At 32.2% G+C, this 26,380-nt stretch overlaps 10 protein-coding genes across 10 annotated transcripts; 5 read left to right on the forward strand and 5 right to left on the reverse strand.

The window, feature by feature from the left end:
* Positions 1–516: 516 nt before the first annotated feature.
* On the reverse strand, positions 517–2,512 carry hspA (chaperonin 60; the record flags this gene model as incomplete). The annotated part of the gene is made up of 4 exons (XM_020573932.1): positions 517–545; positions 672–1,623; positions 1,723–1,827; positions 1,922–2,512. The coding sequence occupies 4 exons, from the start codon at positions 2,510–2,512 to the stop codon at positions 517–519; spliced, it is 1,677 nt and encodes a 558-aa protein (XP_020436004.1).
* Positions 2,513–3,055: 543 nt separating this feature from the next.
* PPL_02958 (uncharacterized protein) lies at positions 3,056–6,580 on the reverse strand (the record flags this gene model as incomplete). The annotated part of the gene is made up of 3 exons (XM_020573933.1): positions 3,056–5,410; positions 5,511–6,308; positions 6,401–6,580. The coding sequence occupies 3 exons, from the start codon at positions 6,578–6,580 to the stop codon at positions 3,056–3,058; spliced, it is 3,333 nt and encodes a 1,110-aa protein (XP_020436005.1).
* Positions 6,581–7,103: 523 nt separating this feature from the next.
* PPL_02959 (uncharacterized protein) lies at positions 7,104–9,763 on the forward strand (the record flags this gene model as incomplete). The annotated part of the gene is made up of 4 exons (XM_020573934.1): positions 7,104–7,129; positions 8,435–8,467; positions 8,543–8,595; positions 9,687–9,763. The coding sequence occupies 4 exons, from the start codon at positions 7,104–7,106 to the stop codon at positions 9,761–9,763; spliced, it is 189 nt and encodes a 62-aa protein (XP_020436006.1).
* A 656-nt stretch (positions 9,764–10,419) lies between these two features.
* PPL_02960 (uncharacterized protein) lies at positions 10,420–12,540 on the reverse strand (the record flags this gene model as incomplete). The annotated part of the gene is made up of 5 exons (XM_020573935.1): positions 10,420–10,457; positions 10,496–10,602; positions 10,829–10,942; positions 11,906–11,929; positions 12,527–12,540. The coding sequence occupies 5 exons, from the start codon at positions 12,538–12,540 to the stop codon at positions 10,420–10,422; spliced, it is 297 nt and encodes a 98-aa protein (XP_020436007.1).
* Positions 12,541–12,744: 204 nt separating this feature from the next.
* On the reverse strand, positions 12,745–13,070 carry PPL_02961 (uncharacterized protein; the record flags this gene model as incomplete). The annotated part of the gene is made up of 2 exons (XM_020573936.1): positions 12,745–12,807; positions 12,882–13,070. 2 exons carry the CDS (start codon positions 13,068–13,070, stop codon positions 12,745–12,747), a joined length of 252 nt encoding a protein of 83 aa, XP_020436008.1.
* A 1,748-nt stretch (positions 13,071–14,818) lies between these two features.
* Positions 14,819–16,214, reverse strand: PPL_02962 (uncharacterized protein; the record flags this gene model as incomplete). The annotated part of the gene is made up of 3 exons (XM_020573937.1): positions 14,819–14,922; positions 14,995–15,314; positions 15,388–16,214. The coding sequence occupies 3 exons, from the start codon at positions 16,212–16,214 to the stop codon at positions 14,819–14,821; spliced, it is 1,251 nt and encodes a 416-aa protein (XP_020436009.1).
* A 466-nt stretch (positions 16,215–16,680) lies between these two features.
* Positions 16,681–17,758, forward strand: PPL_02963 (uncharacterized protein; the record flags this gene model as incomplete). The annotated part of the gene is made up of 4 exons (XM_020573938.1): positions 16,681–16,755; positions 16,919–16,964; positions 17,063–17,329; positions 17,421–17,758. The coding sequence occupies 4 exons, from the start codon at positions 16,681–16,683 to the stop codon at positions 17,756–17,758; spliced, it is 726 nt and encodes a 241-aa protein (XP_020436010.1).
* Positions 17,759–18,069: 311 nt separating this feature from the next.
* PPL_02964 (uncharacterized protein) lies at positions 18,070–19,003 on the forward strand (the record flags this gene model as incomplete). The annotated part of the gene is made up of 2 exons (XM_020573939.1): positions 18,070–18,971; positions 18,994–19,003. 2 exons carry the CDS (start codon positions 18,070–18,072, stop codon positions 19,001–19,003), a joined length of 912 nt encoding a protein of 303 aa, XP_020436011.1.
* Positions 19,004–22,464: 3,461 nt separating this feature from the next.
* Positions 22,465–23,826, forward strand: PPL_02965 (phosphatidylinositol 3-kinase-related protein kinase; the record flags this gene model as incomplete). The annotated part of the gene is made up of 2 exons (XM_020573940.1): positions 22,465–23,382; positions 23,473–23,826. The coding sequence occupies 2 exons, from the start codon at positions 22,465–22,467 to the stop codon at positions 23,824–23,826; spliced, it is 1,272 nt and encodes a 423-aa protein (XP_020436012.1).
* A 213-nt stretch (positions 23,827–24,039) lies between these two features.
* On the forward strand, positions 24,040–26,363 carry PPL_02966 (uncharacterized protein; the record flags this gene model as incomplete). Its single annotated transcript, XM_020573941.1, has 3 exons — positions 24,040–24,051; positions 24,652–25,463; positions 26,264–26,363. 3 exons carry the CDS (start codon positions 24,040–24,042, stop codon positions 26,361–26,363), a joined length of 924 nt encoding a protein of 307 aa, XP_020436013.1.
* Positions 26,364–26,380: the final 17 nt, after the last annotated feature.

Genomic DNA, 26,380 nt, shown 5'->3' on the forward strand with positions numbered 1-26,380 from the left:
ACAAAGATATTATTATTGTTTTTGTTGTTTGGGGGAATGGACAATTTTTTTTTTGAATTCTTTAATTTTAAGGTGCCCAATATTGAAGACTAGTATTTCAATTCTTTAAAGAAATATTTTATGAAAATTATTTTTTTTTATTGTAGATTTTATACATCAATTGAGGTGTGGTGTTGTGCAGTGACATCATCAAATCGAACAACACAACAACTTTTAAAAAAAAAAATCATAATTTTAATTTAATATCTTTGAATTTATTTATTTCTTTTGGTTTTAACAAATGGTGACCGGTCGTTTGTCTATTGGCAATTTTTATGAAAAAAGGGTCACTAATGAATGTGTTTGATCGACCAATTTCAATTGAAAAGATAAGATTCAAAGTTTAGTTTCGTTTGCGGCAAATATAAAAAGTAACAGCAGCAGTAATATATTTGATTTGATTTGATTTGATTTTAGTTGTATATATATTTTTTAATTTTTTTTTTTATTATTTTTTTTGTATTATATATTTTTTATTTAATAGTCCATTGGTGGTTGAGCTGGAGCTAAATGAATGGGGATGGAAAGGAAATGAAAAAAAAAAAAAAAAAATAAGAAAGAAATTATATTAGAAATTAGTGATCGATTTTTTCGAAATTGGATGTTATTTTTTAAAATATCAATTGACTTACCTGGTGAAGATTCTTTTGGAAGTTCGACAACCATGGCTTCGGTGGTGGTCATGAGCGAAGCGACGGAAGCGGCATCGACCAAAGCAGTACGGACAACCTTGGTTGGATCGATGATACCAGCTTGTACCATGTTTTCATAGATACCCTTTTGGGCGTTGTAACCGTATTCGAAATCACGACGAGCCAAGAGACGTCCGATGACAACGGAACCTTCGACACCGGCATTGTTGGCGATGGTCTTGCATGGCACCAAGAGGGCGTCACGAACAATCTTGACACCGATGGTCTGGTCAAAGTTCTCCATCTTGATCTTACGTAAGGCGAGAGTGGAGTAAAGCAAAGCGGTTCCACCACCTGGGACGATACCCTCCTCGACGGCGGCACGAGTGGCGTTCAAGGCATCGACAATACGATCCTTCTTCTCACCGACTTCGACCTCGCTGGCACCACCGACACGGATGACACCGACACCACCGGCCAACTTGGCAAGACGCTCTTGGAGCTTACCCTTCTCGTACTCTGAGGTGGTACGACTGATTGATTCACGCAACAACTCGACACGCTCTTGAATGGCGGACTTCTCACCGGCACCGTCCAAGATGATGGTGTCGTCCTGTGAGATACTGACCTTCTTGGCGGATCCGAGCATCTTAATATCGATGTTGTCCATCTTGACACCGAGTTCCTCGCTGATAACTTGACCACCGGTCAAAACGGCGAGATCTTGCAATTGAACTTTTCTCATATCACCGAAACCTGGTGCTTTGACAGCACAAACTTGGAGACCTCTCAATTTGTTGATAATCAAAGCAGTGAGAGCGTCACTCTCAACCGATTCAGCAATAATCAAAAGTTTTCTTCTTTGAGCGTGAACAGCTTCCAAAACTGGAATCAAAGAGTGTACATTATTGATCTTTGTATCGGCCAACAAAATCAATGGATCTTCAAATTCCTATAATAAATAAATATAACCAATTAATTAGTTGATGTTAATAACATAACAATGTTGATCAACGTTCAATAGTGTTATAACACTTGATTGATTACATACACATTTTTGAGTCTTTGGATCAGTGATAAAGTATCTAGAGATGAAACCTTGGTCAAACTTCATACCTTCAATAACTTCCAATTCATCCTTTAATGTTTTTCCATCCTATAATAATTTAATTATTTCAAATTGAAAAAAAAAAAAAAACAAGTTAATAATTATGAAATTGTTGACATATATAAAGAGAATTATTACTTACTTGAACAGTGATAACACCCTCCTTTCCAACTTTCTCCATTGCCTCGGCGATGAGGTTACCGACGACCTTGTCACCGTTGGCAGAGATGGTAGCAACTTGAGCGATCTCTTCGGTGGTGCTGATTGGACGTGACAACTTTTTGAGTTCATCGATGACACGATCGACAGCAAAGTTGATTCCACGCCACAAATCCATTGGATTCATACCGGCGGCGACAGCCTTGCAACCCTCGGCAAAGATGGCCTTGGTCAAGACGGTGGCAGTGGTGGTACCGTCACCGGCAATATCGTTGGTGTTCGAAGCGACACCCTTGACGAGTTGAGCACCGAGATTGATGTGACGATCCTTGAACTCGATGTGCTTGGCGACGGTGACACCGTCCTTGGTGATCTTTGGTGCACCGAATGGCTGATCCAAGATGACGTTACGACCCTTTGGTCCGAGAGTTACCTCGACGGCGGCAGCGAGCTGCTCGACACCACGCAACATCAAAGCACGACATTCCGCACCAAACTTGATGTCCTTACCGGTGGAGTAGGCACGTCTACCGACCAATTGTGAAGTTGTCTTTGCCAATGAATATCTCAACATCTTTTATTCCAACTTTTACTCTATTTTAATTTAAAAATCTAATAAATCGAAAATTACTAAATTAATTAATAAAAAAAGATACTGAAAAGATAAAAAAATAAACTAAATTGCTAACACTTTTTTAGTTTTTTTTGATCAACACAATGAACAAGTAAAAAAAAAAATTCAAAAAATTCAAAAAATGAACACGAAATCATTCGACAAATTTGATTTTAACGAACTTCTAATCTGATCAGACAGATGGATGCTTCGGTTTTAAAATGAAATAGATAAATTAAAATGTTTTGTATTTGATTTTATTTTATTATTTTTATTTTAAAATAGAACTATCTTTTTATATTAAAGTTAATAATTTAAATTATACAATGGATTTGAGTTGTTTTGTTTTGTTCTGTTCTGTTTTGTTTAGGTATATAATTATTATTTATACTCTGTTGTTATTTTTCGAATTCGAAAATGTATGTGTGTGTGTATGGGATTTTTGAGAAAGTGTTTTGTTTTTGCTTTTTGTTTTGTTTTAGCTTTTTGTTTTGTTGGGTTTGATTAATCTTCGGTTAATGCCATAAGATGGGCTATTGTACATTGTCTTAATGCTGTTATGTTATATCCTCCTTCGAGTACGGATATCAGTCTACCACGACACCATTGATCAGCGACTTGACGTAGTTTTTTGGTGATCTCTATGTAGTTCTCTTCGTGTAGACAGAGCGATGCTAGATGGTCGTCGATGTGTGCATCGAATCCACAGGAGATCAACAGCAACTCTGGTTGGTATTCATTGAGTTTCTCGATGATGATCGAGAATGCTTTGATGAATGACCCTGCCGAGCTCTTTGGATCCATTGGGATGTTGACAATGTTGTTCACTGGTGGTCCGACGTTTGGCTCGCTCTCCAGTGGCTCGGGAGTCTCTCCGTTGGGCAAAATGACACCGTGTGAACCGCCACCTCCACTTCCGGGATAGAATCCCTCCTCGAACATGTGGATCGAGAGGAATTGGAAGCCGGGATCGCCAGCGAGAATCTCTTCGGTTCCGTTGCCGTGATGCACGTCAAAGTCGACGATGGCAATCTTTTCGACACCGTACCTGAGTTGTGCGTACTTGGCAGCGATGGCAACGTTGTTGAGTAGACAGAATCCTTGGGAGGTGGTACCAGAGGTAAGTCCTTCACGACCGGCATGATGGCCGGGTGGACGCGCAGCCACAAAAGCTGACGATACCACGCCTTTGAGAACCTGGTCTACGGCAGCAAGCGTTGCACCAGCGGCACGCTTTGCTGCCTTCAATGAGTTCTTTGAGATAAAAGTATCGCCGTCTTCGCCGTCCGATGCGGGAGTAAACTGGATTCCAGCACCAGCTTGAGTGGCACCGTCGTTGACATTGAGTGGACGAATCTCATTGGGTTCCAACTTCTCAGTGAATTCATCGAGTTGTCTGAGGTAGTCGGGTGAGTGCACAGTCAATATCCATTTGTCCGAGATCTCTTCTGGGTCGTCCTTTATAACGAGTCGATCCGTTTGCTTGGCATACTCATTGATTGCTTTGATCACTGCATTGAGACGTTTCGGTGATTCCGGATGGTCTTCTGGCACGACGTGGTCCATGCATTCCGAGTGGTAGACAGCCAAGATCTTTCGATCCTTTGGCACAATCGATGAGGATGATGGTGATATCGATTGTTTGCTCGATTCATATTTATCCAATATCTCTGTCAGTTTGTTTACGAATGGATTGGCATTGGCTTCGACAATGAATTGGTCGTTCTCACTGTTCTCATGAGGATTTCCACCGCCGATTGAACGTTTTCCACCGTTTGATTTCAAGAGTGAGTAGGAAAATGCCATCTTGTCGGCGTTCACCAGTGATTGGTGAATGATATCGACCAGGTAGTTTTGAACGAGACGTTGGTGTTTCTCAATGATTGGTTTCCAACTTTGAATATGTACATAGTATAATACTTCCAACATTGTCAGGATCTTGTTGACCAATGAAAGTTCTTTGTTGATAGCACGCAGACGCGATTCAATGTTGGAGAGTGCAGACTCTAGAGGTGCGAAACTATCGAGTATCTTGGCAGTATCGTTTCTGGTTTGTTCCAAGTGAGCGTTGTTCTCTGGTGTGGAGAGCACATTGAGGCCGCCAATCAGATTTGGATCGGTCAGACTTGACTCTAACGATTCCTTCTTGTTGAGCAAGACTTCACGGTGTTGTTGGACGTCTTGTACAACACTTTCATACAACTCTTCAATTGGCTGGTATGTATCGCTGAAGGAAATTAAATTCATAATCTCATTGTCATCGAAATAGGTCTCGCCAACCGACAACAGATTATCTTCCATGGCAGCGTGGTGGTGTGAAATTCGCTGGTATAGCGCCTGATAGGATTTAGCGATTTGGAAGAGTGGCAGATCAATGCTGGCCAGTATTTTACGTGATGCTGGAATGTTGAATTGTGCATCTGCACTGGGAACTGAGAGTAACAGTAGGTAGTTGTTCAGTTTCAGACGGTTGTCAGGTGCGATCTCATGTGAGAATATGGCAACGGAGTGAGTGATTCTCTTGAGACACTCTATGATGTTGTGTGCTGGCACATACGATGCGTTTTGGATATTGTTCTTGTGCGAAGAATTTATTGTTCCAAACTGTGAAGTTACATTCCAATTCATTGGTTCCTGGAAGAGCAACGGAGTGTTATTATTGTTGATATTGTTGGTTGGAGAGTCACTACCATTGCTGAGATTACCAGCAAAAGTTGTTGGCGATTGTGACATTTCACGCATTGAGTTTTGGTAAATCGAAGGTACCTTTGGTATTGGATTGGTAGGTGACATTCTCAGAGATGAAGATGATTGTGGTTGGTAAGGTGTAGATTGCATGAATAGTTTACTTGGATTATTCTATTTAGTTTGTTAAGATGATAAATAAGATGTTAGCATTGATATTTCGCTCCCCCCTTTTGCCCAATAATAATAATAATTAAATTGTATTTATAGTTACAGGTGAATTTGTTCCAGTTGGTGAAGATTTTGATACTGCAAGTCGATTGTTTGTTATGGTAGATGTTGTTTGGCGTTGGCTGGACTGTGGATTTCCAGATTGAGAAAGTTGTTGGATCTGCGAGGATGAGTAACTCAGTTGGCGACCACTGGATGAACCGGATTGCGATGGACCAACTACCACTGGCTTGGTAGGACCTCCCATACTATTAATATTACTATGATTACTATTGTTTATAGATTGATTGTTGGCTAGATTCGATGATTTATTGATGTTTGGTAAATAAGATGGATATCCATTATTGTTATTATTATTAGTTTTTAAATTTGATAGCATACCAGACATATTGTTACTATTGCCGCTGTTATTGTTGTTACTCAATAGTCCACGTGTACCACTCTGACTGGTTCTAAGACCTGTCATCTGTTGTTGCTGTTGCTGTTGTTGAGATGGATGGTTTGATGATGCTTGAGTTGGTAGTATCGGTACATAGCTTCCAGAAATATTACTGTTGTTCGAAGGCATCAGAGATCTACTGTTGCTTGGCACAGTGGAAATCATTTGGGTTGGCGAGGGTGGCGAGGAAATCGGTGAGCCATTCGGAGAGTTCGAGTTGAACAACGAAGGGAATGGCGAAGGAGATGTCGAGATGATTCCACCCTCTGACATTCTACTCTTTTTGTACGGTCTAGTGGTTCTGGCCGACAAATCAAGGCTTATCTCCTCGGGACCACTTCCATAGCCAATTGAATTTACAATAGTATCTGGAACAACTGGTGGTATAATAATACCTTTTGACTATAAATTAATTTATTGGAAAGAAAAACAAACAATTTTCAAGAATTAATTATATATACAATTTTTTGTGGATAGTTATTTAATAAACTTACAGTCCATTTTGTACCACAGGCTTTACATCTCCAACGCTGAGCACCTTTGTTTGTCTTTCCTTTACGTTGGGAGTAGAGTACGTCTTCGATTCTTGGGCAATGTCCAGTGCAATGGCCACGGGCGGCACTTGCACAACATGGAGGCTTTTCAGGCATTTGACCTCTCTGAGGGTCGCCCATAGCCAAAGTATGAATAGACGTCATAAAGTCTAAGAATGTAGTGGCTGAAGATTCCAGTATTGATAATTTGGGTCAACAAATCAACTTTTAAAAAAGGGTAAAAAAAAAAAAAAAAAAAAAGTCAAAATAAATTCTTGAAATTTAAAATTTGTAATAACAAATACAAAAAAATAATAATATATACAATGGAACGGAAAGGAATTGAAAAATTAGGATAAATTTAAAATATTAAAGAAAACTTATAAGTATAAGTATATATAAATAATAACTTTAGGCAGTTAAAAAATATATTATATATATAAATATGTAGAGTGTATTATTAATTAATACAAGTAAAGAAAATGAATGACAAAGAAAATTATAGGCTGAAATGAAGGCACTTGATAAATCTAATTAATGGAAAGGAAATTTAAAAGGTGTAAATAAATAAGTTGCAATCTTGTTAGTAAAATAAAAGTAAAAAGGTAACACTGCGAAGAACTAAAAAAAAAATACCAAATAATAAGAAATAAAATTCAAAATAATGACAAATATTAAAATGGTACTATAGTTTGATGATAGGATTGTTTTGGGTTTTGTTTTTTAATGTTTTTTTTTTTTAGTTTATCTTTGTGTTGTTTGTATGTTTTAATATTGTTGTTGTTTGTGTTTTTTTATTTTTTTTGGTGTGGGTTGAAAAGGACGAAGGCGGAGTTAGTTAACTCGAGTTATTGGTGCATTAAAGTAGTTTATATATATTTATAAATATATATATGTGTTTGTTTTTGTGTGTTTTTTTAAAAATTAATTAAAATAGTAATGTTACCAACTAAGGTATTTAAAAAAATAGGGTGGTTTCTTTCTTTCTTTTGTTGTTTTTTTTTGGATTTGTATTATTATTTGTAGGATGGTTTTGGATTTGTTTTTTTGTGTTTTTTTTTGGATTGGTTGGTTTTGGTGGGATTACCTAGTGATAGTGTGTGTACAGTAATTATTTTTATGAACATATAAAAAAATAAATATTATTTATAAATAGATTTCTAGTTGGTTAATTAATAATATATCACAAATTGACCACTAAAAAGTCTTTTACCTCTTATGGACAAAAAAAAATCAGAATTTTTGAAAAATATTTTTTTGATGCGTAGAAGGGAAACATACAAAAAATTTATATTTATATAATATGTGGGTGTGCAATATTATAATTTAGATTGGTTTGACTTTTTTTTTTGTATGATTTTTTTGGAATTTAATAAATGATTGAATTTTGAATGGAAAATTAAAGTTTTAGATTTTTAGTTTTATGTGTATTAAAAAAAATATATATATAATTTAATTATAAAATAATTTAAAATTGGTCTTTTGATTGGACCTTTTTTTTTTTTTTGTTAAAATAAATACCTTTTTGATTTTAAAAATTGATGGGTGGAAAAAAAATTTAAAAATATAATATTAAACAAATAAATAATAGTTAGTTAGTTAATGAAAAAAAAAATTAGAAAGAATAAAAAGGAGTGGATGGTGTAGGACCTCTTGGGAAAAAAAATTTACTTGATTGATTGATTGATTGGTGACGATGATGATTTAATATGTTTCTTTATGTTTCTTTGTTTCTATTGTTTTTGTATGTTTGTTTTGTGTCTGTGATATTTTAGGTTTCCTTGGTTTGGAAAGTAGGTCTAAACAACTAATGGTTGATGGGAGCACTAAAAGAAATTCTTATCGATGATTTTTTTTTTGTCTTTGTTGTTTTTTTGTTTTTTTTTGTTTTTGCTTTAATTTGCTCTGCTGCTCTGCAAATATTGTTGTTTCTGTTTTTGAAACACAAAAGTAGCATTCACAACAACAACTGAAAATCAAATATGTGAATTTTAGCTTACCTTTACCCAAGGAGGTAGCAGCAAAAAGGTAAGTTGTGAATTAAGAAGGATATGGGTGTTTTTTTTTTTTTGGGGTATGTTTGCTTGGTGTTTGTTATAGTAGTAGTAGTAATAGAAGAAGTAGTAGAATTGAATTGAATAGTGGTGGTGCAAATGGTATGTTGCTGCTGTTGTTGTTGTTTTTTTTAATTGGTGTGGGGTATTTTGGATGATGCTTTTAGTGTGTTTTTTTTTTTCAAAAAACAATATACATGTATAATTGTATATCGATATTAATTGTTGTTTTGGTTGTATCGTATTAATAAAAGAAATATTGATGATGGCAGAGTTAAGAACAACAGCAACATTCATTAATTATTTATATGTACAACCAGAAACCAAACTAAAAAGCAACACCTTTCATTTATTGATATAAAGGTTGCTGCTTGCGAATGGTGTTTTTGAGTGTGGTTTTTTTTAATTAGAGTTGTGATTTTGAAATTTAGTGTGTAGGCGCACTGTGAATTATTATATTATATTCTCATCGATGTGTGGTTGGAGTTTTAATGGTGGTGGTGTGTTAGAGTGGTGTTGTTTTATTTTTGTTGTAATGGTGCTTGCTCGTGTACTCAATCTCAGTAATATTATTTATAGAGTTTTTTGTTGTTTTTGGATGGAAATAAAAAGGTGAAACAGTGGAAGCTTCCACCTTTACTATATAGATTTTTGCCAGATAGATAGATATAAAGACAGATAGATAGAGAGACAGTGAGGTGTAGTGAGATTTGATTTGAAGCTTGTAGAGTGTGGGGGTAAATGTAAGTGTATCTGTGTTTATTTATATATATGTATATATATGTATATATGTATAAGTGTGAGTGTGTGTACTTGTGAGTGGTGTTAAAGTGTGTGTGGTATGAGGAAGAGGACGATGTGAATGAAAAAGGTAAGGTTAATGGTAGCAACTTTACTTTATTTTGCTTTACTTTTGTGTTCTTTTTGAATTTCTTCAGCATTAAAGGCAAACAACAACAACAACAACAATATAGCAGAATAGAATCAATTTCAAATTACAATTCCAATTCAATTGATTTCGAATGATACAATTAGTAAGCAACAATGTACTACTGGGGTGTGGATCAAAGGAATTTTTTGTTATAATATGAAAAGAACAATTATAGATATGGTGTTAATTATGTGTATTTAGGGGATGTTGTTGTTGCTGATACTACTTTAGATGGTCATTTTTTTTTTTTTTTTTTTGTTAGTTGATTTTGGTAGAAAGTTTAGATGTCTATGGCTTTTTAATTATAATTTTTGTATTTTTAATAATACAACCAACTAATCAGCCGTACACCCAAAACACTTCATCGACATAACCAAAATAGCTCAATATTGTATTATCCCCAACATTATACAAAAAAACAACTAATGAAACACCATCAACACCGTAATGATTTTTCCATAAAAACAAATACAACAAAAAATCCATATTCACTTTTAAATGGCTGGGTGTCTGGCAAAAAAAAAACAAGAAAAACCCATGTATGATATCAAGTTAATCAAGAGGAGCAACAAAACCAAAAAACCTACTTGTTAACAAACCAACAAATAATAACTATTTTGTTTTACTCACTTGTGAGCTATGTATTAAATATATCTATATAATAAAGTAACAAAGATTCTATGGTTGGTTGTGAAATTGAGGGTGATTTTGGTTCCTATTAATTGGTTGGTTTGGTACCAAAGAATTATTGGATGTTTCCAGTGGTGTAAAAGAAGGAAACAAACACCAACACTATTTAATTTATTATTAAATGTTGGCATATCAAAAGTGAGATTTGAACTATTAAAACAAATTTATTTGTTGTGTGAAAAATACCAATATTATATTGAATGAATATAGATCTTTCAATAATAATTTATTCAAAAATGAATTAAAATAAATATGTTACTGTGGTCTGATGATTATCAGAGAGAGAGTGTGTGTTGAGTGTTTTTTTATATAAAAGAACAACAAGTTAATGATAGGATATCTTCTATAAATAAATTTATATCCTGTGTACTGTTGATTTACTATTGAGAGAGCATACTTGTGATATCGATATTAATCCAATCAGTCCTAACCAAATATAAAATTTTACAAGGAAACAACAACTGCTTAACCATAGACATTGAGCAAGGCTTTAATGAGTATAATTAACTACTATTATTATTGTTGTTAATAAATAAAACAAAACATTTATAAAACAGACACACTTTAATGATCAGTGTATTCAACATTTTTAGTTGGTGAGTGGTTTAACCACACAAATTTGTTGTTGATCATATTAATACATATATATACGTAAAAGCAAAACATGATCAAAAATAATATATAAATATAGGAATATTTGTATTTCGAACACACATTTCCAAATGGAAATTGAATTTTGAGTTTGTTATTTGATTTAAAAGAGGTAGAGTAGATTGTATAGAGGAGGAGTTTGTTTTTAACATTTTGGGAGAAGATAGCAAAGTATTACTATTAAAATATGTACACTTTTGTGATCCGATCATCATAGTTTTAAAAATAACAACAAAAAAGCAGATTTTATCTTAAACAAAAATTTAAGGGTGGATTATTGGTTTCTAAACAATTGCTGTTTTATATATCTCTACAAAAATTGCTAGACTATATTGTAGAGATAATAAAAATGAAGGTTTTAGGTTGTTCATTCAATAAACTAAATAAGTCAAAATAAACTAAAAAAATTTTGATTACCCAATTTTTTACTTTTTTTTTTTTTTTTTGTTTTGATTTTTTTTTTTTTGATAAAATAATTACTATTTTAGAAAACTTACTTTTAAATGAAAAATAATAATATACAAAGAATTGTTATTTGTTATTATATATTATATAAATATAAACTTGTATAGTTTTTTAAGAAAAAAAAAATATTCAAATGAAGATGAAAATAAAAAAAAAAAAAAAAAGGATTTAAAAGTTAAAAAGAATGAAGCTTTTTTGAGTTTAGGTGTTAAGATAGCAAAGCCCTTTTAGAGTCTTTGTATATTAAAAACAATTAAATCAAAAGAGTAGGGTTACCCCTCACAACTTGTTTATATTTTTATAGGTGTTTTGTTTTTAAACACACACACAAGATGTGATTGAACTAAGATTGGAACTTTTTTTTTAAAAAGTCTCTGAAAATTGTTTCACACACTTGCAACAAATAACAATCACAATAACATCAACCGAAAGAACAAAAAAAGTCAATACATCAAAACAAAACAAAACACACTCACAATCTAATCATCATTCTTTTAAAAGAATTATAAACATACATACATTAAAAACAAAAACAAAACAAAAACCTAAAAAAAGAGAAGGGTTTATTGACAATTGTAAGCACCAACTTAAAGTGCGTACATGCTTATCGATAAACACTGTGCTTACATCACAACCATACTTCATCGGTTCAATTGAGTTTGAAATTCCTTCTACAATGTCATGAATTCAGTTGGATATCTAAAGATTAGAAAAGAGTGGTTATCAAGCATTACCATGGTTCCATTAGGCGAATACCAGTTCAGAACTACACAGAAATTTTTATTTTGTTTACAAAAACTATAATAACATAAAATAAGGTTATTTGTATTGAAGGTTCAAGTTAATTTGATTGTTGACAGAGTATGATATCAAGTATCTAGTCTTTACATGATTTGGTTTGTTTGTCTTGCAAGGTTTCCCTTGTTGGACAGGTATCTATGATTTAATTTAGGACGAGTCCTAAGTCAAATTCATTTGAAATTCTTAAGAGTATTAGATGTTAAATCTGATATGATGGGGCAAGGTTCGTCATTTTGCAATATTGGTTTCATTTGTTGTGGAAGTAATTTCATAATTGGTCTGAATTGTTGCCAGAGTTGGATTGAATGTTTGAGTTTTGGTGAGGTTATCTTGTTGTGTCTGATCTGATTCCGCCAGAGTTGGTAGTATGGGGAATAGACGTCTTGATTTTGCAACTCCTCAATTTAGTATCCAGATGTTCTGTGAATGACCTGATAAATGATTCTGTGAATTTGTCTAGGTGCATGTGGTATGAGTTTTGTTAGTATGAATTACTTGAGTATTGCCATTTTAGTCCTTAGGGTTGTGCTGAACATCATCCATTTGATCAGTGATTATTTGACTTCGCTCACTATTGATGAAAATGAATGGTGTAATCTTTCCGAGTTGAAGAAAAGGCCTAGATATCTTTTGTTGACATTTGATTTTGGTATCCTAGTATCGCCTTTGATCGGAGGGTGGTGAAGATGGTCTGCAAGATGGTCCTATTTGGATTATACAACATTTGGTGGGATTGATTTTGGATGATGTGGCATGGCAAAAAAGGTTAAAGATTCCTAATTTTAATTTCAGATCTTTATAGTTTGCTGAAAATGTGCAACTGTAGACGTCTGCAAAATTCAATATTAACCATTGTGTTGAAATCATATAGTTGAAGACAGATTGCTTTCGAATTGAGTATGGCTCTGGCTAAATTAACTAGAAAAAAGAGTGTTGGTGAAAGTGGATCGCCTTGTTTAACGCTTTTGTTAATGGGAACTGGGTTAGTTAAAAGTCGATTGATAATTACTCTGGCGGTAGAGCCAGTGAGGAGGTTCATGATTAGGTTGATTATTTTGTTGTATATTTTAATGTGTTGTAGTGTTCTTCTAAGAGCGACGTAAGAGATGTTGTAGAAGTTTTGTCGAATAATGTAATCAAACCACTTAATCCACTGATTTTGCAGTATTCATCGTGATGATATTGTCCATGATATATCTCTTGTTTACCAAGGCCAGTTTGGTATGAATAGATCTACCAAAGCAAAAAAAAGATTTTTTGATTTAAAATCAGTCAACAAATTGCAGATATTGATATTAACCTGCTAGTCGACAGTGACTAGTTGGGAGAGTTACACAACGCGTTGTGGCGATGGTTTTTTTTTTTTTTTTTTTTTTTTGCAAAAAAAGATTTGTTGACTCATGATAAGTCAACAAATTGCAGGTATTGATATTAACCTGCTAGTTCGTGTTTTATATTATATATACATTCTCACACAGGCCGTGAGAAATATAGCCAATAAAATGTTATTATTATTATTATTATTATTATTATTATTATTATTATTATTATTATTATTATTGTTATAAATTATAATAAGTTGAGTAGTATTAGGATAGAATAGATCTAACAGTAGTTGCGTGTTGATGAACAACAGTATAAAGTGGTGGCACGTAGTTGGAAGGATTAAGATTCCAATCAGATTTAAATTTACGCGTTAATGCAGAGTAATCGACAGTGACTCCTTGGGAGATTGAATTAGCGATCGTGAAGTTAAGCTTGTGGTAATTGGCATCGATTAATTTGGTGTAATGGGTGACTGCTCTCTTGACGGTATTTTCCAGCTTGTAATGGGTACCATCACCTTTTTTTTTTATAATAACTAAAGTGGTATACATGTTTTATTAAAAGTTGTATTAAAAGGATGGATTTACCATCAAGTTTTTTTCGTAGTCTATTTTTTTTCTTTTTAGTTGTTGGTTGATTTAATTAATTAGTTGGCAGGTTGGGAAGAGAGTTAATTTCATTTACTTGATTAGTTGGCTGGTGTTGGAGTGTTGTTTATTAATTTTAGAATGTTTCTGTGGATATCGAAGTCGGATATAATAGATTGGTTGGAGAAATCGAGTATTTTGTCATCTTGACTGAATAGAATTGAACTGACATGTTTCCAAATGTTGTGGTAGATGATCGCTGTTAGGTCTGATGATTCATCGCAGAATGGGTACCATCACCATGAAAAAGCAAAAAAAGGGTTTGGCAAGTATCTAGTCTTTACATGATTTGGTTTGTTTGTCTTGCAAGGTTTCCCTTGTTGGACAGGTATCTATGATTTAATTTAGGACGAGTCCTAAGTCAAATTCATTTGAAATTCTTAGAGTATTAGATGTTAAATCTGATATGATGGAGTCTTCATTTTTAATGTAAAGACGTCTTGCTTCGCCCCAATTTTCTAATGGAAATAACAAAAATGTAAATCGAACCAGTTTGGGTATTGCCAACAAATTATGGTTCTTTGCATGATTTTCCAAATTTTTTCATGATATTTGAATTTTGTTTTTTAAAAAACTAAAAATTTGTCTTTAACAAAAATATATACATAAATATAAGTCACATTAGTAACAGTAATAATGTTTTTTTTGTTTCAATTAATAATAAATAATAAATTTATTTTAGTGTGATTGTTTTATTTGAAACAATAAGTTAAATAAATACTTTTGATGCAGTCCGCGAGAAGATCAAACAAATCAAACATAAACTTTTCTGCGTCATGTATTTTTTTTTTTAGTTGGTTCCTTTTAGTAACTTTTAATAGTTAACATACAAAGCAGAAGAACCATAGATGTTGCAATTATCATTATTAGCGGTCATTCGAATATAACCTCCTTCACCCCAGGAAGTACCCCAAGAATCTTTTTTTTTTTTAGATAAAATCAATTAATATGATGATTTTCATAGTTTTATATAAAAATTTTTCTACATACTTTTAATTAACCATGAATTGGTTGCCAAATCATAACCTGTAAGTAAGACACCATGGTTCACCCAATTATTTTGTTGAGCACAACTATAAATACCTGAACGGTAGTTCTGCCAACCTTCATCAACCCAGAGTGCAATAGTGACAGGTCCTGTCTTGAGTGATTCAATCAACTTTTCTTTTGATCGACCAGTAGTAGTATAGCCTGCGAATGGAACACGTGGTTGAGCTGTCTTTACACATGTAGTTTGAACTTGAGTGTATGGAGTAGCACTCTCTGGACCGAAACCTTCATTCTTTAAAGCGTCGAATACCATTGTATACCTTATTCATACAATTACAAGTTGTTTAGTATTATTAATAGGATAAATATTTATAATCATTTTTTCTTACATACCATCCACCATTACAACCATTGGAAATACAATTCAAACATTCTTGTTCAGAAAAGTCAACTGTATTTGGATCTGCACCGGTTTTTATGACATATCTAGTTTCTGCACCGGCAATCGCTGAGAAGATATAACAACTTCCACATTGACCTTGATTCCTTACTGGAGTGGATTGTGCCCTCCAATTGATGCTAATGGGACCGGTTGTCTGGGTTGGAGCGGGAGTCGGTGGTGTTGTTTTAGTTGGGGTTGGAGTAGGTGGTGTTGTTTTGGTTGGTGTTGGAGTTGGGGTTGTGGTTGGAACCGGTGACTTGGTAGGAACTGGCTTGGGTTCGTATGGGTTAACTCCACGATAAGGACCAACCGGATCAAAGTTACAGTAAAATCTGTAGGTATCGTTACATTTATTAAGAGCACATGCAAAAGATTTCATCTTTGATACCACTGCATAGCTATGTAGACAGACGGTACCTGGATTACAAGATTTCGTTGTAAAGTTGTAGTTAACTTTTGTGGAAAGAATGTAATTGAGAACAACTGTGACGTTCCAATCTCCTTTATAAGAGATTACGTATTCACTAACATTTCCAGCAAGAGCATTTGGAGAGTAGCCATTCGCACACTTATCAACAAATTCTTGCAATTGGTTGGCATAAGTCGAATTCCAACTCATCGCTCCCATTGGTGGATTGGAGAGTGGAGTAGGGTCGAATCTCCACCAATTCATTTCATTTAGAATTTTCATTCTCTCCGTGCTGGTTAACTCACCATTTGCACCAGTGAGAGCAATCGTTAATATAATTACTATACTTAACAAATAATTTATTTTCATTGTTTATAAATAAATAAATAAATAAATAAATAAAAATACAAATAGTTTTAAATAAATAGAAAAAAGAATAAAAGTTTATAAAATAAAAATAAAAAATAAATTTTATAAAATAAATAAAAAATAATAAGATTTAAAATAAAATTTTAAAATAAAATAAGATTGTTATTATAAAATTATTCTTTGGGATACCTAGGTATTTAATTCCAGTCAATATAATAATATCTTGATTATTTTGTTTTCTACATTCTTTCAATTTTTACAAAAAGTAAAAAGGTAAAGATTTAAATTAAGAGCCATCTCGATGAGAAACCCACCCTATTACCAAAAATTGATATTGATCATTTTTTTTTTGGTGTTTGATTAATTAATTAATTTGATGATCTCAATAAGAGATTTGTAGATTTTATAAAAAATCTATGATTTTTTTTTTTTTTTACAATAATTTTTGCATATTAGCAAGATTTTAATGTATGGATTCCACCATCAAAGAAACCTAAATAAAAATCAAAGATTAAATTTTAAAACAAACGAGATCATTCAAGTAAGTGGGTTGTTGTAAATCGATTTCAATTGTATCGAGTCCATCATTAATTGAAATTTATTTTTGATTGTTCCAGAATAGATAATTTTATTTTGTATAATATCTTGAATCGATCTATTTTTTATTATAATTTATATTTGGTGACCTAAATTTTATATTTTAGAATAAAATATTTAAAATCAATTCTTTAATTTTAATTTTTGTAAACTGTATAGTTAATTATTTTATTTTATTTATTTTATTTATTTATTATAAATTGTAATAATGAAATATATATTATTTATTTGTATAACATTATTATTTGTAGCTGTGAATTCACAGGCAATCGAATATAACTTTGAGACTGCCTTCCAAAACTATGTTGAAGCTTATGGAAAACAGTATACAAGCCAAGATTACCAAAATGCATTCAAAGCATTCAAGGTAAATTTTGAAAAGATTCAACAAGTCAATGCCAAATGGGAAGGATCCAATGTCCATATTGAATATGTAGAGACACCAGCTACCCTAAGATCTTTGTCTGATGTGGCAAACGAACCAGTCATTTCATTCCCCTCTGAAAACATACAGACGAGTAAGTTATATTTTAAAAAAATAATTAAATTATTATAAATAGCATTCCAGGTTATTAATATTTAACTATAAATTTAATTAATAATTTTAAGTGGATTTAAATACATTCAGTGATTTAACATATGAGGAATTCGCATCAACTTTTACTGGTGCTGATGCTGCTTTTGCTCCAGCCGTTGCCGGTGCTGCTACAGCAGTACTCTCCACTGGTGCCATCATTGGTATTGCAGTTGGTGGTGGTTCTGCTGCAATTGCAGTTGCCGCTGGTATTACAGTAGCCGTCAAGAGAAGAAAGAGAAATCAAGTTGAATCATCCTCAACTCCAGAGGTTGAGATGAAGACAACTCCAAAGGGTATTGATATCTTCAAATGGAGAAGATCCAAACATCAATCTATCACTGCTCGTGCAATGCCAATAGACAAACAATAATTATTAAATAAATTGTTATTAAAATAATCACATGAATTGAATCAGCTGATCAATTCCAAAAAAAAAAAAAAAAAAAAAAAAACCCCAAAAACAAATTTCAAATCGAGATTTGATTGTATGATTTAATTGTACGTTTTATTTGATTATGAGGGATGTTGAAGAGAAAATAAAAAAACAAAAAAAAAAACTTTGATCAACAACAATTATTTAAAGTTTCTCTAGAGTTGTAAAATAACAAACAAAATTAACTTGTTATTATTATATTCATATCTCAAACATATATAATTTTTGATCAAATATTTTCTTTAAAGATGACCAAATCTGCATTTCAAATCAAATTAGACCAAAAGAAAGAAAAGCTGCAAAAAAGAATTGAGAAAAAGCAATTACGGGAACAAAAGAGGGTTGAGAGGGAAGCTAAAAAGCTTAAACGAGAAAAGAGGGTTGGTTTGAATGGCACAAGGGTAAAGAAGGGCAAGAAGAACAATCGGGGATTTGCACATGCACGTGAGACACCAAAGAGTGCTCTGGAACAGCCAAGCAATGAAGTTGAGATGGAGGTTCATGATCAATCATCGGACTCCGATACTGAAAGTGATTCCGAATCAATCGTGGCCGACGAATGTCAAGCTAAGCCAATTGTTGACCAACCGGAAGATATGATACCACCTGTCAAAAAAGAAGAAGAGGAAGAAGAAGACCATTTCGACCAAGTAGAAAAGGAACCTGTAACATCCAGAGATGAACCTATGCTTAGTCTAGACCTCCATCAGCAGCCGCAACAACAAGAGCCAACACCAACATTCGAAAAGAGTGAAGAAGAGGACGACTCTGAAATGACCACAACTAGCTGTAAAGCTACTACCACGACAATAAAAAGAACATCCGCAGATGCAAGTGAACCTTCTTTCTCAATTGAGAGTGTATCACCGAAAGCTCATGAACCACTTAATTCAAATGAATCTCTGGTTACTATGGAAGTAAAAGAAGTCAACTCTCCAATGAAAACACCATATAAAACACCATATAAATCATCATCTTCCTCTTTTTCAAAGTCATCAACTAAATCTCCAAAGAAAGTAGAAGTCCAAGAAGAGATGAATAAGAACATATGGAAGAAGGAAATAGCAAAGTCACTCAAAACCTATGCTCCCGGTTCCATCGTTACTGTTGATAGTGTTAGATTAGATATCATCGAGAGACAAATTCAAAAGTAAATCAATTCTTTATTGAAGAGTTTCATAAACAGGTATGTATAATAAGCTCTAAAATCGATATTTTGTCGAACAACTTAAAACTAACTATTAAAATACATATTTTATAATAATAATAATCTTGTTAGATTCTTTTGCATGATGATAGATTCTCATTAAATGAAAATGGTGATATTAAGGTGCTTCCAAAGAATTAGAATTTATCAAAACACTTGATTCTTAAACCAGAAACAGTAATCTAACTGACTTTAACAATCCTCTAGAGTTTTGTGTAATACACTTTTTGTTTTGTTTATTAAACTTTTCTTTTCTTTTCTTTCAATAAAATCATTAATATAAAATCAATTTTTTTATATTATTTATTGTTTACCTTGCATTACCTTGCCTTGCCTTGCCTTGCTCAAAGTCTCTATCTTCATCATCACTTTTCAAATAAATGAGTTGACCAACCCTACCATCAAATTTAATTGAAGAAATCAGATATTATTTTCTAAAAAGACAGACAAATAGGAAGTTATTATAGTAGATCTACTATAATACCTACCCACTTAATATATTTTGTTTTTAAGGAACTAATTAAAAAACAAAAAATAGTCTTTAATAGAAAAAAATAATAACCAACCGATATTAACATCTTTTAAAAAAAAAAAACACTTATGTATTGATGATAGCTACCATCAATGTATTGACGAGAGCACCTTGCTTGATACTTTTTACAACGATTTTAACTTAAACCACAAAAACCAAATTTCTTTCTATTGCAATTCATGTTTCATTTATCTTATTTAGGAATTCTTAACACCAATGTGGTGGTGCACAGAATTACCAATGGAATTTTACCCCTTTTTTTTTTTGTTTAAACTATCACCCCATTTTAATAGATGCTTTCAATCACACTCCACTGTATACATACAAATAAACAAAAATTTACTGAAAACAAAACAACAATCAAATAATAATAATAATTTATTTATTTATTTTATTTTATTTATGGACGTTATTTGATCTTCAGATTTTTGCAGTTACAAACTCATTCAATGTTGTAATAGTTATAAATTGTGATCTTATTTGTTTATAAATATCAAGTGTTGTATTTTATTAATTATTTATACGATTTGATATGTTGTTATATTAAGTAGAAAGTAAGTAAGAGTAAATCATCTTTATTTGGAGTTGGTTGGTTAGTTGGTTGATTGGTTGTATTCTGCTCGATTTATGTTGTTTTAGAATGTGTGTGCTCTCTCTCTCTCTCTCTCTCTCTCTCTCTCTCTCTCTCTCATTGTCAACATTCACCACCACTTTGAAAACAAACATCGATGCAGAGATTCAAAGCGAGTTCGCTGTTTTTCCTTTTCATTTTGCTTTGCTTTTGAATGAAAAGATACCGATATTATCATCTCTAACAACAAAGCAGAGTATAGCATAGCAGAGCAGAGAGATAGAGAGATGCTGCTCATTTGTTTGCTGGTTTTTATTTTTTATTTAAAATTTGAAGATCAAGATGAGCCAACCAACCAATTTATTTGTTTGTTCGAACAACCAACGCTATATGTTATAGTATTTAAATTTCCCCACTTAAGTTCTTACCACCCAAACATAACAAACAATAACAACAGGAATCAGAAATAATTAAAAATATTTTTGTTTAATAATAACAATAAACCAAGCATACATAAAATTCTTAGCAACAAAACATTTAAACAAAATTGGTTGATTTTTATGACAATAACAACACACGTTCATCTTTAACTATGTATTTTTTATTACTATATTGCAAAACATGAATCTTTTCTTCGGTACCTAAATAATGTATTTTTATTAATGTGAGATACACAACAATAGTAATGTTCATCAACATAATCAAATCAAAAATCATACCACCACTATTTAATTTATTTAACTCTGCTCACACAACAACAACAACAATAATAACAACGATAACACAACAACAAACAACAACTTATCATATCTTTTACATTCACACAAACACACACCCTTCAATTCAATTTGAATCAGTTGGTTGAGTTCAACTCTCGAATTCTCTTTTTCACTGGTCATAGGTACCTTCAATGACAGATATAAATGCAATAAAATAGGTGTTAATGCTTTGGGAGGTGATAATTAACACACAAACCACAACATGAAATATCTAATACCACAAATTTCCCACCACTTCAAAAAAAAAAAAAAAAAAAATTATATATTAAATAAAATATTCATAATGATGCTTTGTTTCTATTTTTTGACACTTCAAATTATTGATATTCAATAACTTAACTTATAATAGATACAATTGTATTTTTTTATTTTTTCTTCTAAAGAAATAATAATTTTTAATTAAATCAAAAAGATTATTCCAAAAAAAGGTTCTAATTTGCCTGCACATTCAAAAGAAAAAAATAAAAAAAAATCAAAAAAAAAAAAGTATGTCAACATTAAAAAGAATTTTGCAATTAATTTTATTTGCAAAACAATCCAAAAAAAAAAAAAACAAAAAAAATAATTCAAAATTAAATAGTTTTGTTGAATCATCATTTGCATTCTCACTTTTTTTGGAATTTAATTTAAAAAAAAATCTTTTGAATTAAATTAAATACATTTTTTTAAGACCAGTTAGATTTCGATGATATTTACTGTTTTTTTTCTTCTAGGTTCTCTAATTTATCAGACAACAACAAGTATTTATATCTAGATTGGGCTAAGAAAATTCCATCTTTCTATTTAGCTTTACTTTATTTATGATTTAGATAGTTATTAGTTATATATATTTATTTTTATATATATATATATAAAATAAAAAAAAATAAAAAAATAAAAAAATAAAAAAATAAAAATAATAATAAAAAATATTTATTTATTTATTATTATAAGTAATAATAATAATTAATAATTAATAATTAATAATAATAATAACAAAAAAGTGTAGTTATAATAACAACAATATTAACAATAACAATTAAATAATTATAAACAAAAATAATTATTATAACTTTTTAATTAAAACAACATGAGTAATTAATTTAATAACAATCACAAATAATTACTATATTTATATAGATTCTTAACAAATCTTAATCAATTAGTATTTTATTTCTTTCTTTTTATTTTTATTTTTATTATTTTTTTATTGTAAATACAAATAATCATTGTTCATTTCATTTTTTTGTAAATAAACAACAAATATACAATAGACCCCCTCCATCCCTTCCTATTATATACTATATCAAACAATAACTACTATATTATATAATACAAAAATAAATTAGGCTTGTTCGCCAAACAGCCTTTTTTATCACTTTACAACGTGACAGTGTGTAGATATTCGTTGGATAAAATACTTTAACACGCATAATTATCTTACTACTACTACTACCGTCATTATTCACTTCATCAACAACTACAACAGCAGCATTAAATAACACTGTATCATCATCGTGCCACAGTCACAAATAAAATCAATACAACAACAAACATTATAAAACAACAAATACAATGGTCTCAATTGCTCCAACACCACTCTACTTGCCTGTAGAGGAAGCCAACAAAATATTTAAATCACCAATTCCACAGAGAAGAGAATTCACTGCTTTCAGTTCTGCCGCCAATGTAAATACTATCGATTCATCCACAACCGAATTGGCAAAATCTCGTGATTCAAGTGTTACCAATAGTAATGAGATTGATCATCACCACCAACACCAACACCACATTTCAAACCTCGCTCCCCCTTCACACAACACCGCAGGTGGAGATTCAGATTTAACTTTGAATCGATATTATATTGGTCCAAAGATCGCCAAAACCAAACATCATTATCACCACCAACACCATAACCATCATGCTGGCAATTATCACAATCTTAAACCCGATGTAAATCAAAAGTCTTTAATCGAAAAGACTGTAAGTGGTCTCTGTAAATTTTCACCGATTCTATCTGAAGGTAATGGTCTTGGAGGTGGTGTATATTTCATGAAGTCACAAGCCGGCAAGAAGGTCGCCGTTTTTAAACCCAAGGATGAGGAGAACGGAATTATTTCGCCAGTCGCCCATATCTCCTCGAATGTCAAGAACCAACACAATGGTCTCAAGAATGGTACCATCCAAGGAGAGGGAATTTTTAAGGAGGTCGCTGCCTATCTGTTTGACCAACGTCTCAATGGTTATTTCGGTGTGCCAACCACAACCCTAGTTGAAGCTTCACATCCCTATTGGAAGGATAGCCTAGGACAACAGGTTCAAAAGATTGGCTCACTTCAAGAGTACATTGATTTCGACGATTCCGCAGAGGAAGTCGGATGCTCCAAGTTCTCAGTAGCAGATGTACACAAAATTGGTCTTTTCGATTGCCTCATGTTCAATTGCGATCGTCACTCTGGTAACATGTTGGTTGAATACGATGACCTTGACCAAGTAAAGCTCATCCCCATCGATCACAGCCTTTGTCTTCCAAGCTCCAACTCTCTATCCGACGCCTGGTTTGATTGGATCAATTTCCCACAGTCCAAGGTTCCATTCGACAAGAAAACACGTGAATTAATTCTCTCGATAGATATCGACTCAGAGATTCGTTACCTAAGAAGTGCCCTACCCGAACTCAGAATTCAATGTTTGGAAACATTGAAGATCACAACACTCTTTGTTCAAAAAGCCATCAAAAAGAACATGACACTCCATCAGATTGGCAAAATGATTTCGAGATTCTCACAGTTGGATCAACCATCTTCCCTCGAAAGCATCGTCAACGAAGTGACTCATGTCAAAGGAAATCGTATCTCTTTAAACAACCAAATCTTTTGGTTTGACTATCAAAAAGAAATTGATTTGCATTTGAATTTAGTTGAATCAAATAAATAAAATTCACAACTTTTTTTTTTTTTTTTTTTTTGTTTATCTAACAAAATATTAAATTGTTTTTGTTTTTATTTAACTAGTGACAAGAATTTCGACAGAATCCTTCTTTCAAATTGAATAATTAATTTCCAAAATAGAATCTTGACGCCTATTTTGTTCTTTAAAATCCAACTCAATTTCCAAGAACTATTAGAAGAGAATACAGAACACTTATTCATGAGAGGTAAAGTAAGTTGTAAAACATCTCTTGAATATTCTCAACTTTTAGGTATTAATATGATTCAAAAAGTAATCTTGGTTCCTCTATAATAGAGTTCTTTAAAATTTAATTTATATTTCAAAGTCAATGTTTTAAATTATTTAAGAAAGATTTAAATTGAAGTTTTTATAGGTAATTCAAATAAAATCTTAAAATAAATCTATTTTGTTAATAATAAAAATAACGAAAGATCTATAATAACCAATCAACTATTGGAGATGTTCTTAAAATCTTGAGTTAATTAAATTATTTAATATTCATATGTATTAAAAAAACTAAAATTAAATTTTTGAATTTATTTTTATTTTATTTTCACAATAAGTAAATATTTTTAAGTAAGAACTTAAAGTTAGAATGTATTTTAAAGGGTAGAAAAATGTTATCATTTTAAATTATTAACCCCAAAAGTATTTATTCAACTTCCAGTTTTTTCCAGTTTTTAAATTTTTTTCTAATTTTTTTTTTTAAAAATTGGTGTCGATCATATAAAAATCAAATATTTATATATGTTGTTTATAGTTTGTTTTTAATGAATCTATTGTTTATTATATGTATTTATGTTTATATAGATGGATAAAATAAATAACGTATTATTACAAGCGATATTCAACTTGATAGAACCAAATAAACTGCTTTATAGTGGTGATAATATAGCTGCCGATAGATTATACGAGTCATTTCCTTGCTTTGATATAGTTAGCTTGGCATTGGTGTCTTGGAAATGGTTCAACAATCTATCAAAGTTAATAGACCGATTAGAACTACGGTTGTACTATAAAGAAACACTCGGAAGGCGCATGAAACTTGAGAAAGTAGCAACCGCTGCACTCTATCGAGTGGGCAGAACCGAGAAGTTGGAAAGAGACAAACCGAATATCACCATAGATCTTGACCATTTCAAGAGTCTACTGGATTCTAAATTCAGTTTGTTGCGTGCTTGCAATCTACGACAACTGGTGATTCGCGATGTCTATCCGTGGAACAAGCGGTTCGACAGCGTCATCAACAACCTCTATAACGGCGGACAACTCAAATCGGTGACTGTCATCACCGAAATAGTGTTACTTCCAAACTTTATAAGTAAACATCCACACAAGAATCGATTCCAATACTACGTTGTACCGACCATTACCAACTGTCTAAAGAGCACGGACATCGCTGCTTCCATCAAATATCTGAAACAGCCGGCCAACAATATCGTTTGGCTGGAAACAATCTTTTCGAATCATCCGGATTCCCCACTGGAAAAAGGCATTGCTATGCTAGCCGACATTGAAAAAGCGGTGCCACTGGCGATGACTCAATTTTCTTTTCCTCATTTCTTCTCGGATATTCCCCCGAATGACTGGCTGCAGATGCACCAACTCTCCAATATCTACAAGTTAGAGCTTACGAGTGTCAAACCCTGGATCGCTGCCAAGGTTATCCAGGTAGCGCCATCCCTGAAAATCCTAAAGATCTCTGTCAATCTCTGTCAGGAGCAAGACAATGAGGAGTTCGCAGCAAAATCCAAGGACCTCTTTGAAGCACTGAAATCGAATCGGTCGATCGAACTCCTCTCCATCAATGATTGGTCTGGCAAAAAAGGTTCCAATACACTTGCAGGCTCAGAGTCACTGGCGCAACATTTCGGTGATTTGCTCGTGGTGAATCGAACCATAACCAAATTGAAACTGGAGAATTTCTTTCATTTCGATCAGCAATTCTACGATTCTCTTGAACAAACCAGTTTGAGGCGACTGTCAATCACATTATTCGATTCAAACATGTGTGACCGAATTTTCAAATCACTGAAAATCAACAGCTCCATAAGAGAACTGACGTTTAGCTCTATCTATGGATTGTACAAAGATTCAATCGAGAAACTAGTTTCGGAACTTATTGAAACAAATCACACACTCGAATTAGTTAATTTGTCTCGGCTGGATTTGGGTGGTAAAATGTTATTGAAATCACTTCAGTTAGAGTCCAACACATTACCACATTTATTTGTCCAACTTCAAACTGGAGAGTATTTATTAAAATATCTAAATAGCATTAAAAATACAATTATTTATAAATATTTTTATTAATAAAAATAATATTTTTTATGAAAACCCAAGAGAATAAATCATTTCAAAAATCATTTTTACATCTACAAAGAATTACTCATCAAGAAATAATAATATATTTGTTTTTTAGAAGGATTTCCAATAATAAAATTCTTTTAAATGAAAATCTTAAAGGAAAGAAATCAACATTTTTAAATGTCAATATTCATTTATGTCCTTTATTCAACTAATATTATTTGTTTGAATC

Source organism: Heterostelium album, assembly GCF_000004825.1.
Source record: "Heterostelium album PN500 unplaced genomic scaffold PPL_scaffold3, whole genome shotgun sequence".
Taxonomy (NCBI): domain Eukaryota; phylum Evosea; class Eumycetozoa; order Acytosteliales; family Acytosteliaceae; genus Heterostelium; species Heterostelium album.